This window comes from Pungitius pungitius, chromosome 13 (genome assembly GCF_949316345.1).
Source record: "Pungitius pungitius chromosome 13, fPunPun2.1, whole genome shotgun sequence".
NCBI classification, from domain to species: domain Eukaryota; kingdom Metazoa; phylum Chordata; class Actinopteri; order Perciformes; family Gasterosteidae; genus Pungitius; species Pungitius pungitius.
Genome location: NC_084912.1, coordinates 1,169,940 through 1,183,013, shown reverse-complemented (window position 1 = coordinate 1,183,013; position 13,074 = coordinate 1,169,940). Strand labels below are relative to the sequence as shown.

The following is a 13,074-nucleotide window of genomic DNA, read 5'->3' as shown; positions in this document are numbered from 1 at the left end:
AGAGAACAAATGTTATATTACTCCAACATTGTTGAGAAAAAGTTTGCGAGTTTGATTCAACACAGATGTGTGAGTGTAGGGGGCCGGGGAGGAAGGGGGCCGGGGAGGAAGGGGGGGGGGGGGGTGGAAGCGCCGTTGATGCCATCTATGAGCGTGCTCGGTGATGTCCCGCCTCCCTCGTCCTCCTTGGTGAGACGCCAGGCAGGAAGAATGCCATCTGTACGCCACGCTCTCTTCTCCTCGCCACAAAATTGATCCACTATGCCCTCTTTATCTGCTTACCGATTCACACCTATGTACACACACACACACACACCTTTGTTTGTGTGTGTGTGTGTGTTTAAAGTGGACGCCCTCTCGCCATCTAAAAGGGATCTATGCATAGTCGGGTCCCAGAGTTTGTCCTGTTACGGTTTGATATGATAAGCTTTTTTTGTATGTTTAAAATCAATATGTAATCCTATGCAGGAGCTTATCCCCCCCCCCCCACACACACACACACACACACACACACTTGTAAATCTGTTTGTGCTTAGTAACACATCGGCGGCGCGCTACACACCCGGATTGATTAGGTGCACTGTGGAATCCTATCACATGGGACACTTTTGATGATGTCGCCAACTCTTTCAGGGTTGCTAGTTGACTGGAACCGCCGATAACAAGGAGCTTCGTTCCACCAGCTGTCACCACTTTTTGGGAGGTACATTTAGGAAAATACGTGTTTCTGCTGCTTCGTTCAGGTGACGCAGAAAGAGAAGTTCTTCAAAGCATCATGCGTCTGTCTCTTAAACTCATCTCAGACTTTAGGGTTTAAGTTTCTTATGCTCTTGATGCAAGTGGATTCTTCAGTAAAGTGGATATTTTAGAGTTGTGATGAAACAAGACGTGTGAGGAGCAGGAAACCAGGAGCTTCATCACAATGAAGCAACACCTGACCCTAAAGGAGCTCACAGGAGTGTGTGTGTGTGTGTGTGTGTGTGTGTGTGTGTGTGTGTGTGTGTGTGTGTGTGTGTGTGTGTGTGTGTGTGTGTGTGTGTGTGTGTGTGTGTGTGTGTGTGTGTGTGTGTGTGTGTGTGTGTGTGTGTGTGTGTGTGTGTGTGTGTGTGTGTGTGTGTGTGTGTGAGAACCAGAGAGAGAGCTTTCAGAGAACGGGGCTTTGGAACAGTTTGCTCTCTTGAATAAATTGGGGGGGGGGGGTGTTCATGGGGATTTGATCCAGCGCATTCTTGTGCGCCTTGTGCGGACTCACATGGTTACCGTTAGCGAGCATGGAGGCTTATCTGAATACGCAGCCACCATGTGAGTCTAACCTCTCTCTCTCTGCTGGGGGGCGGGGCTTATGTGGAGGGAGGGCTCTGAGTGGCTGCAGGCTGTTTTGTTTGTTCCCGGTGTTTGGTTACCCAGCCTGCCCTGCTGTCACGTCTCTCATCGGCCCTCTTTATTGTTTACCTTCCTAATGAGGGGGGGCGGGACTCTGCAACGTGTGATTGACAGCAGTGTGCTACCCCCCCGACCCCCACCTCCACCCAGGATTTTGGCTTTTTGGCTGAGATGTTCTCTGAAGGAGAAGAAGGCAGGATCCAGAAGAAAGCTTCTTTTGGAGGGGGGGTCTTGTGGGTCAGCCTTACGGAGAAAGGGAGGATTGTGGGAAAGATTGTGGAGTTTTCTACACCTGAACTACGGTTTAAAGTTATCAGTGGACTCCCTCCATACACGGGGGGTGGGGGGGGGGGCAGCATCTGCTTCCCTGAGGAGAGGAAAAGAAGGACGAGAAGAGCCCAGAGAGCCAAGTATTGGGTCTGTGTTCATTTCGCTCTGTGGGCGACTTCAAAGGGCCGAGGGGCCCAATGAAGAGAGGGCCGACCTTCCAGGACAAACACACACACACACACACACACACACACACACACACACACACACACACACACACACACACACACAGAGTCTGACTGCTTTACTCAATGTGTGGGTTATGGGTTAATGAAGCCACACTTATTTTGGGAGGGACATTTTACAACGTTCCACTTATTCTGGAATCAGTAGGCTGAATATTGATGGAGGGGGCAGCATTTGAATAGTCTTATGATTATTATTATTATTATATGAAGCGGGAGCGTTTTGGGGGCGAGCCACAGAGACGTAAAGTCAGCTGAACTACGTTTCTCATCATTCGTGTTTTGTTTCTTTTCAAATAGATTCTGTGTTGTTGTTTCATTTGAAGAGACATGAGGTAAACAAGCTAATTGCAATGCAGTCATTATGTCGGGGGGGGGGGGAGCCCAAGGAGCCAGGCGGATATTTGAGCCCCAGGGGGAGTGAAGCGTGCCCCCCCCTCTACCCTCCCTTCAGGAGAGGCTGAGGGGATTTGGATCGGGGTCCCACCTGGACCCTGTGGGGCCCTGTGGGGCCCCTTCCTGCAAAGACCCCGGAGAACTGGGAGAGGGAGGGGGGCCTCACCTGTTTGTTTGTTTGTTTGGATGATTCCTTCAGTGATGAAGAGTTTAATCTTCATCTTTAAATGATTCCACTCAACTCACATTTTTTATGTATTTATATAAATACAAATTATTTGTTATTTATTTATTTATTTATTTGTAAACAAAAACCCAAATAACCTGTTTTTTAAGGATTGAGGACTTTCTAGTAGAAGTGTGCACACACACACACACACACACACACACACACACTGGGGAGCAGTTAGGTGTCTTGCTCAGGGTCACTTTGACATGGCAGCCGAGATTCAAACCGCCAACCTTCCGGCTCCTAGCGCATCACACTACTCCATGTGCCACCATCCTCCCCCCCGCCCCCCCCCCCCCCCCACCTTCAGCCATCGGTTCACACGACGACGTGCTGGCGTGTTGTGCGTCTTTGCTGCGTCCTGACGCAGGTTGTGTGTCTGTCGTTGCAGACTGCAGAAGACGGAGGCCCAGAAGAGACGCGAGCAGCTGCTGCTGGACGAGCTGGTCATACTGGTCAACAAGCGGGACGCGCTGGTCAGGGACCTGGACGCCCAGGAGAAACAGTGAGTTACCCACAATCCTCCTTGTTCACGCAGAGCTGCAGACGCGTTGCGTCACACCTGCAGATCGTCCTTCCAGGACGGAGATGGGATGCAAGATAGGTGAAAGGTCGCCGCTCTGACCCCCCAGCCCCCCCCCCCCCCCCCCCTGGTCGCTGGCGTTTGGCCGCTCCCCCTCCGGTGCACCACCCCGACCGCGTACCTGCGTGTGCATGTGTGCGTGCAACTCCTCCGTTGACCTCATCTGACCTCCTGACCTTTGCCCCTTAGAGCCGAGGAGGAGGACGAGCACCTGGAGAGAACGCTGGAGCAGAACAAAGGAAAGATGGCCAAGAAGAGGAGAAGTGTGCGCTTCAATGATTGTTGTTTCACACAAACACAACCGACAAATGTAGCCGATGAAAGAAATGTATCGTTGTGAATCGGATTGTTTCATGAACAGCTTGTTGAGGCCTTCGCCTCCTCCAGCTCCTCGGCTCCTCCAGCTCCTCCAGCTCCTCCAGCTCCTCTGAGCGACGCGGTACGTGAGTCACATGGACATCACATGGACATCACATGGAGACGGTGAGCAACTGGTTCTGTCTCAGCACCAGTCGGCACAACTGGGACTAATGGGGGGGGGGGGGGGCACCTGTTCTTTTCTGCTTTCCGTCATGTGGAGACGATGACGCTGCAGTTGGAATTTTTAAAAGGAGAAAAGAAAAGAGTGATTATAATATCAGACTTTTCAAGCTACTTGGTTACTTGAGTGTATCTTTTTAATTATTTCCTTTTAGTGTTTTTACTTGTAAAATATGTTACAGGATGTATTCATAAATGTTGCATAAATCTTACTTTTATTTTGCTGCTTGGAAGCAGTTTACCAAAAGAAAGAATGTTTGAAAATATTAATAATCTCATGTTGTATATTTTCATCACTGCTCTGATTAATACCTTCAGAAATACATTTTCTTTGGTTGTTGTTTTTTGTCGTAATCATGCAGTCAAAAACTATTATTTATTGCCATTTGTCCTTTTTAAGCTGCTTGTAAGTGAATCCAGCATCACGGCTCTTGTGCATTTTATTTTTTTTGTTCAACAACCTTTTTGTTTCTATTTATTGTTTTCTAAAGAAGAGAAATAAGCTTTTCCACGTGCGTCACTCAGAGCTTCACATCTGGCGCGTTATCCTTTACGTGTTGAACATCTGTTTATTTATTCCAGTGTCATAACCCAAGTCTCCAATAATAAAGTCCTCTGGATTTCATACTCCACAGAAGCCGCGTGTCGATTCATTTTTTTTAAATGACTTTTGAATTAATTAATTTTCTCGCCCTTTTTTCCTGTCCTTGCAGATGTAAAAGCGGCAAAACGCTCTTTAGCACGTGCACGTATTGAAGCGCGCGCGCTTTGCACACAAGTGCTTCTTATTATTCGATGTCTCTAAATTCGAAGCTGCTTTTTTTTGCTTGTTTGTTTAATGTCGGCGCGGAGCAGGAGGATTAAAAGAAACACTTTGTACCGAGCGCATGTCTAACCCGGGGGGGGGGGGGGTCATCCGCGACCACGTATGGAAATACACAAAATGAAACTAGTTGTTTTTAGATGTGGAAAAAGAATATTCCGCCACCTTAAATGTCCCTTACGCGCACTACGTTTAGGGAAATAAAAGGAACCCCCCCCCCCCCCGCAGGCATAGCGATAAAGCGGGGAAATAGGTTGTGACAGCTGACGTCCTCCCGGCCTTTCGGATACTTTCTAAATTAATTTGCTGATTCGTTCTTTTCTTCTCGGGACCCCCCCCCCCCCCCCGGAGGCGCTTTTTGTTTTGCTCCGTGTAGCGGCGCGTTTATCGGGGATCTGGAGAAGAAAAAGCAAAGAACACAAAACGGTTGAAGAACAGTTTTCTTCAGAGCTGCAGTGCGCGCGCGCGTGCGTGTAGAAAAAAATTCAAACGTGTTTTATAAAATAAGTTTCAATGCTTTTTTTAAAAAAAGCTTGTGGATGTTTGTGTTTAATTCTGTAAACTGTTAAAGTGTCGAAGATCTCTTTTTAATTCAGTAAAATACTCCTCAGGAAACCGGTTGTTCAAAAAGGATGGATCTGTTTCTGCGGCAGAAGGTGGCGTCTTACCCCGCAGCGTCTCTCCGGCTCCTCCGCGGCCACAAAACAAGACAAAAAGCTCCGTTCCGAGTTCTTTTCCTGCCGCAGCTCCTCGTTGCTGAGGATCCTTCAGCCGAATGGATTATCTCCAGAGCTTTGATGCCTCCTGGCCTCACCTCACAGGTGCTGTCGGCCTCCGCGTTAACTTCCTTTTTTTTTTTCCTTTTTTTTTGTCCACCCCCCTCCCGAAAGAAAAAGACCTGCACCGAGTGAGCCCGCGTCTCCGCGTGCAGCGGCGGGTCTGCGCCGTGTTTTATGCACCGTCGTGTTAATAAGGACCGGCAAACATCTCCTTCCAATCGGGCCTCCCCCTCCTCTCCTCGCGCCTAATCCCAGGCTTTACCAGCTCAGCATTAACAAAAATTCAGCTGCAATTTGGGATTAGACAAAATAGTCTTATTACAAAAGGTTGGTGCAACTTGATAACTTGATACTTGTTCGGGGGTTTATCTCGGGTCTCACTCGCATCGAGGGAGGAGAGGGGGGGGAGGAAAAAACAAGAAATGTAGTGGAAATGTCACAATAACCCCACTCTTTTGTGATGTGAGGGCCATATTTGTTGAATGGCCTTTTTGCATAATTTAACACGGCCTGTGTGTGTGCGTGTGTGCGCGTGCAAAGGAGGGGGGGGGGGGGGTTGGAGGCATTTCGGTCCGAGCCTCCGGGGCCTCTGAAATAAATCCACAAAATGTGCGTAAAGTTTAACCTCCAGTCAGCAGCTGGGCGACACAGATTCCAAATGCTATTTGTATGGCCGTCATTCGTGTCCATTGTGGTGCGTTTACGTGCGTTTGGTTGCGTTCAGGTGCCGTGTTCATAATAAGCATCTCTGCAGGCCTCCGTGCACAACATCCAACGCGACGGCTGTTGGTGTCGAAGTTTCTGTCTCAGCGCGCTCGTCGGTGTCTTTAAAGGCCTCCACTTTGATCCTCCTTCTCGGACACGCGCACACGCGCACGTTAAAATGTCATTTCCATCCCTGCAGCTTCTCTTTCTGAACATTAGCTCGCTTTCAGCTCAGGCCTCATTTACAGAACTTGATGGGGTTTTATTCTGCAGAGATCCACAAAGTATAGGTGCGCTGCGACACTCACTGCCCCCCCCCAAACCCCCCCCAACAAACTGAAACATTGTTTCGTGTGTTATGGGTTAAAGAACACATTTAAAAAACATCGACGTGTAAAGTGCAATGTCTTCTCTCCTTTTCTCTCCGCGGTTTGAGGTCTTTCCCCATTAAACTTTACGTCAACCATCCTCAAATGTAATTCTAAATGGGGATTAGAGCTCATTAATATTCATGAGGACTAGTGTGTGTGTGCGCGCGTGCGTGTGTGTAGAGAGAGAAAGAGAGTGGGTGTATCACAATAAAATCAAAAAGGATAATTTTAACTTCTTCATTCCTTCCCCTCTTTAGAAGAATAAACAGTAAAAAGAAGAAGCTGTCACAGGAAACGTGTTAAACTCAAATACAGCTTCCTGTTCAAAGAAATACCCGCTTAAACCCTTTTAAGGTTTAAAACAACTCAAAACCACCTTTTACCCTTTAAGGAATTGCTCTTGAAATGTCGCTATTTTCCCTTTGACCCCAGTTGATGTTTTTGAGGAAATATTTGAGCATCACGTGATTCAAGGACGCCAGAAAACAGGTTGTTTTAGAATGAAATCCGTTTTGAGTGGTGACGTTCTGTTATTTAATAAATGCTTCGATTCGGATCCGCGTGCAAAAATATCAAATTGAGCAGAAATCTTCTAAAAGTGTTTCTTCTAAACGCGGCTCTGAGGAACCTTCTTTCTACACAACCTCTCTGGTTCGTCTGGTCTCGGGACGGGGAGGGGTAGCGGGGGGAGGGGGGGGGGGGTGGAGGCGGGGGCAGACGGCGCTCCCCGCCGCCGCCGCCGCCGCTCATTGGCCGTCCCCCCCCGTCCGTCAGAGCGGGGACGCGCACCGATTGGCTGCGGGAGGCGGATCCGCAGGTGTCCTCCGCTCATAGAGGCGCGGGGCGGTGATCAATCTCCATCCGTCTCTCAGAAATCACCTTAACACCCAGACAGACACCCGCGAGCCCCTGAAAGCAAATGAGTTGATTTATTTGGCTGCAGAGAAGAGACGCGGAGCCGCACCGAGCTGATCACCGCGTGTCTCCGCTGCGCGATGCCGCTCCGCGCGCGCACCGTTCGCCTCTGAGCCGCCTGAGCGCGAGTTTTGTGCCCCGCAGACTTCCCGCTGTTGGATATTTTTTGTTGCTGCTGCTCGCGGCCCGCAGAAGGGGAGGAAAACACCCAGGTACACGTTCTGCTCTTTTACTTGTTCAAAGTGGCACGTCTTAGTTGCGGCGCTTTTTTTTTTTACTCCTTGCAACGCAGCTGCGTCATCAGCGCAACCGGCGCAGCTCTGGAAGTCACTTTTCTCCACGTTCAACTTTGAAATGTGCAGCGAATGTTTTCCGTTTGCGGGGATTTCAACGAGTCCGCAGCGCACAGGACTCCGACCGGAACCGGATCCATTCAGCCAAGCTCCCGCGGAGTAGATCATTTTAATCGTTCCAATTCATTCCTGCGAGTTTTTAATTTTTTTTAATTTGAGAGCTATTGTTCATTAAAGCGTTTGAACCACTTAGTGGATAATTGGAGAGGCGTGTTTTTGGTTTTTGTTAATTTATTTTGGTGATAAGGGTCCTTCTGAAACGCTCTCCCCCCGGAGGTCTAATCTAAATTCTAATTGAGTTCATTTGCTGCTGGAATACACGTCGCGCTGCTGTCGGTCAGTTAGGAGCTCATTGTTAAAAAAAAAGCTCCCCTAAAACATCAAACTAAGTGATGCGTTTATTGCTTAATGGCGTCTAAGCTTCCATCGCGGTGATCAATGGTTTCAATGAATGTGTGAATGCATGTTATTTTCTAACGCGTTGTTTGTTTGATTAGTGCATTAAGAAGAATTAAATGTTTATTCTGCAGCTAGGTGACGACCCCCCCCCCCAAATTCACTCTATTTACTGAGAACAAGAGTAAAAAAGTGGGCCAGGCCTCACTACTATAAAACATATCGCCACTGATTTAAATAAGCGTTTTAGAAGCTCTGATAGAGTTGACATGAATCGTTTGGCTCCACAGAAAACACAATGAAAATATTGGTGTTTTTAATCAGCTGAAACTCGAAAAGCAAAAACCGAATTGTTCTTCCTGCTGGAGTTTAAATATGATTTAATTATTTCCCTCATTGATAAAATAAAGGAGACAAACGGACAACATGAAGCGAGACAGACGGGTTTTAAGAGATGTGTTTTTAATTCTGATGAGGAGCCTCGTCTGTCCGAACCCGACCGGAACCCGCTTATCAACCACCTCCTTAATCCATCGTTATATGTGTGTGTGTGTGTGTGTGTGTGTGTGTGCGCAGGCCTTCACACACGCACACACACTTTACCCATAAGCCAACTTTAAATATATTTTCTAAAACTAATTAACAAATGTAGGAAGAGGGTGACGGAAAAATAAATAATTTTCCCTTTTTCAGCAGCAAATGTTTTCATGTAATCTCATGTCAGCGTTTTCCTTTTAGACTCACAATGTGGGAATAATCCATAAAGTAGGATCATGACTTACTGCATTATGTAGGCCAGATAAACCACTTCAATGTCTTTATTTAAACCAGCGTTTTACTAAAAATGCTCCCGTTTTCACAACATAGTAATGTTTATATAGTAAATAATGTCCAAATAGAAAATAATACACTTCTTGTGCAGGTAGAAGGAGGTGCACTCTTCAATAAAACAGGCCAACAAACAGCAACGTCTTCTCTGATGAATCAGCACAAATGATTCAACAAACTCATTAACATCCATCAGTTAAAAGGCTGAAATGTGTGAATTTATTTTCTTCCGGTTATTTCTTCTTATTTCTCTACTTCTCACCAAAAAAAGAGGGCATATTTCCTGCTGCTCATTCACGCGTTCATATCCCGATACACGTTCATGAAACGTGAACTCGGCCACTTTGTTTTCTAAATCCCCCTCTGAGCATTTTGGGTGACTGTGTGTGTCCCCCCCCCCCCTGCAGTGTCTTGGATCGGCCCCCTGTCCCGTCAAGCTGCAGCATCGGGGGAAACCGAACCACTGGCCGGAGCTGGGTGGAGCAGTGACCGCCTGTAGCATGATGTCCTACCTCAAGCAGCCCCCCTACGGCGTCAACGGCCTGGGGCTCAGCGGCGCTGCGATGGACCTGCTGCACCCCTCAGTGGGCTACCCATGTAGGAGACGCGCGCATACACGCACACATACACGCACACACGCACGCACACCTTTCAGCGGGAATGCGCTCTGTTTGGACCGAAAGGGCTGCAGAAAATGACTAAAATACCCGAAGAATAAGGCTGGTTATTAAACTAATAAGAGTTATACGGGTGTTGTTATAGTTGATGATAATAATTAATATGATCATAACAAAGTTATTATTGTGGTTCTGTAAATTAACAACATATGTCTTTTAATTCTAATTGTTTATTACAGCCTTAGTCTTCACATTCAGGAGCTACTGACTCTTAAAATGTTTACCATCCAAAGCGCGGTTCTTTAAGGAAATATTAAATCTGCTTCAGGATCATTCTTTAATGGTTGAATGTGGTTTATTTTAATTAATAGTCACAAACTTATAAGTTCTTAAATAACATTTATAAGTAGAGCCCAAGTCTGGCTGGTGAGGCGTTTTATTCACGTTCTTCCGGGTGTTCTCGGTGTTCCTCCGGTGTTCCTCCGGTGATCCTCCGGTGATCATCCCCCCGTTTCTCCGCAGCCACCCCCAGGAAGCAGCGGCGGGAGCGGACCACCTTCACGCGTTCTCAGCTCGACATCCTGGAGGCTCTGTTCGCTAAGACCCGGTACCCGGACATCTTCATGCGGGAGGAGGTCGCGCTGAAGATCAACCTGCCGGAGTCCAGAGTCCAGGTGAGACCGGTTAAAACCTCCGACCCGCGGGACGTCCCGCAGTAAAAATCACCCGAAGAGTAATGCGTTTTTAAAAAGGCCGTGACGTCACCTCATAAAATGTAATCACCATGGTTACTGTTGCACGTGTTACTCGTTATCAATTAATTATTTGTGATGCATTTAAAAAGTTCGAGTTAAAATTTATATATTTGTCCACTCTTTGGGAGCAGTAATTATTTCTAAATAATAATAATAAAAATCTTGTCTTGAGATTGACCGCTAATTAAAGTTAGCTAACAGCTAGCTAACAGGCTAAAGATAGGATCAATGTTTATGGTACTTATACCAATAAATATGACTAATAGCGTACTTTATTATGCAATGAAACGGGAGGAATGTTTAAGTAAAGCATGGTAAAACCGTTGGATGATTTTAGGCTGTTAAAGTTCTAATGACAAAGACTGGTGTTTGCATTAAATCACCTGAAGCACCTTCAACTGAAACAGGTTGCGTTCATGTGTCGTAGTTATTTACACAATCTCCTCTCCTCCTCCCTGTTTAACACGTTACACAATGATTTAATGAGGGCAGATAAAACTGCTCACATCCACGTTAACAAAAGCTTTCTTTTAATCCCAAACGCTCGTCCATTTCATAATTGTTTGTCGCAACCTGACGGAAGGCCGAGTCATTTGATATTAATACGGAATCTGCTCACTAAGCCAGAAAATAGTCCCAATAAATCGTCTCAAACCACCGGCTGCAGGACGACAATCAACAAATACAAATACCTCCTGAAGGGCATCAGTGGGAGAACCAAGGCCTCGCTTTCTATTTCTCACACAACTAACTGACTTAGTGTGTGTGTGTGTGTGTGTGTGTGTGTGTGTGTGTGTGTGTGTGTGTGTGTGTGTGTGTGTGTGTGTGTGTGTGTGTGTGTGTGTGTGTGTGTGTGTGTGTGTGTGTGTGTGTGTGTGTGTGTGTGTGTGTGTGTGTGTGTGTGTGTGTGTGTGTGTGTGTGTGTGTGTGTGTGTGTGTGTGTGTGTGTGTGTGTGTGTGTGTGTGTGTGTGTGTGTGTGTGTGTGTGTGTGTGTGTGTGGAGCAGCACTCTGTACATGGTGCTGCCCTCTCAAGTTCCCCCCCCCCCCCCCCCCCCCCCCCCCTGTGCTGAAATCCAGTAGCCTGTTACCTAAGAGCAGGTATGACATTGGACCCCTGGTTGATGGGGGCCAAGGGGGTGGAAATGAACCTCCGATAGCTAATAACCCTCAATTTTCCTCTGTAATGTTCTCCTGCCGCGTCCTGGGGAGAATCGTGTGCCCAGTTCCTAACCCCCCCCCCCCTTCTTGGGTTCCAGGTGTGGTTCAAGAACCGGAGGGCCAAGTGCCGTCAGCAGCAGCAGAGCGGCAACAGCGCCAAAGCCCGGCCGCCCAAGAAGAAGTCGTCCCCGGCCCGGGAGAGCACGGGCTCCGAGAGCAGCGGGCAGTTCACGCCGCCCGCCGCGTCCAGCACGGGCTCCTCGTCCTCCTCGTCCTCCTCCGCCAACCACACGGGCCCGGCGGCGGCGGCCCTCAGCAGCACCTCTACCTCCATCAGCACCGTGTCCTCCATCTGGAGCCCCGCCATCTCCCCCGGAAACGCCCCGGCCCCCGCCGCCGCCGCCGCCCCGCTCCCCGAGCCCGGGCCCGCCGCCAACGCCTCCTGCATGCAGCGCTCCATGACGGGCGGCGCCGCCGCCGCCTCCTACCCGATGTCCTACAACCAGACGGCGGGCTACGGCCAGGGCTACCCCGCCCCCTCCGGCTCCTACTTCAGCGGCGTGGACTGCAGCTCCTACCTGGCCCCCATGCACTCCCACCACCACCCCCACCAGCTCAGCCCCATGACGGCCTCCTCCATGTCGGGCCACCCGCACCACCACATCAGCCAGTCGTCGGGCCACCACCACCACCACCACCACCACCAGGCCTACGGGGGCTCCGGCCTGGCCTTCAACTCCTCCGACTGCCTGGATTACAAAGAGCAGACTGCGGCCTCCTCGTGGAAACTCAACTTTAACACCACGGACTGCTTGGACTACAAAGACCAGGCCTCCTGGAGGTTCCAGGTCTTGTGATCCAGCTTTTTGTCCCCCCCCCCCCCCCCTCCTGCTCGCCGGCTCCCTCTTCTTCTTCTTTTTGCATTTCCCAGATCAGCATATTGCTTGTTTTTAAAAAAGACAAAAAGAGTTTATGAACCACAAGATCAGCAATTGGACCTTTTCTTTATTTATTTATTTTTTTTATCCCTCACCTCTTTAAAAAAAAAAAAAATATCAAAAACAAACCGCAAAAGAAACGTCCTTAAAGTTGTGAGAAGAGAAAACAGAAGAATCTCTGTGATGGGAGGAAAGTTTCACCTCTTTACCCCCAAATCAAACCCTGTATAGTTTTTATTTCTCAAATTGGTTATTTTAGGATGACAGATTTTTAGTCAGCGCCGTGGAGCTGAAACCTGTAAATATGTATTTGGGTCAGTTGCATTGACCGTGTTTAGTTGGTGGGCTTCTTTTTTTTGTCTTTCCGAATTTTAAATTGTTTATTACAACTTTGGCAGGAAAAGAAGAAAGAAGAAAAAACGCTATGTAAATCTTTCCAAAGAGATTAAATTGGCCATAAAGTTCAGCTTTTTATATTCGTTGTTTTACTCGGAATAAAAAAAAAATGTTTTGGCAATTTGAAATGTCTCGAGGGAAGAAAATGTAAAACCTAGATGCAGAATATTCTGGACGTTTGTTTTCCGGATTATTATAATTATTCTAACCTCTATACATTCTCAAAGCCGGCCCCCCCTCCACCCCCCCCCCCCCCCCTCGCGGGTACCGGACATGTTTTGAAGCACTTGGCTCGAAATTGGAGTCACAGCGTTTTTATTTTTCTGGAGAGGAAAAAAAAATGTGGATTTAAAAAAAGCTCCAAAAATGACAGTAAGATGTTGAATGTATCT

General features: G+C 47.9%; 1 protein-coding gene and 1 long non-coding RNA gene across 2 annotated transcripts; both read left to right on the top strand.

The window, feature by feature from the left end:
* The first annotated feature begins 2,839 nt into the window (after positions 1–2,839).
* LOC134135205 (uncharacterized) lies at positions 2,840–4,210 on the top strand. Its single transcript, XR_009957213.1, has 2 exons — positions 2,840–3,028; positions 3,296–4,210. It is a non-coding gene; the product is annotated as an uncharacterized LOC134135205 (long non-coding RNA).
* Positions 4,211–7,156: 2,946 nt separating this feature from the next.
* Positions 7,157–12,828, top strand: otx1 (orthodenticle homeobox 1). The gene is made up of 4 exons (XM_037464893.2): positions 7,157–7,451; positions 9,224–9,413; positions 9,956–10,107; positions 11,447–12,828. Exons 2-4 carry the CDS (start codon positions 9,317–9,319, stop codon positions 12,203–12,205), a joined length of 1,008 nt encoding a protein of 335 aa, XP_037320790.1. The 5' UTR covers positions 7,157–7,451; positions 9,224–9,316; the 3' UTR covers positions 12,206–12,828.
* The last annotated feature ends 246 nt before the right edge of the window (positions 12,829–13,074 follow it).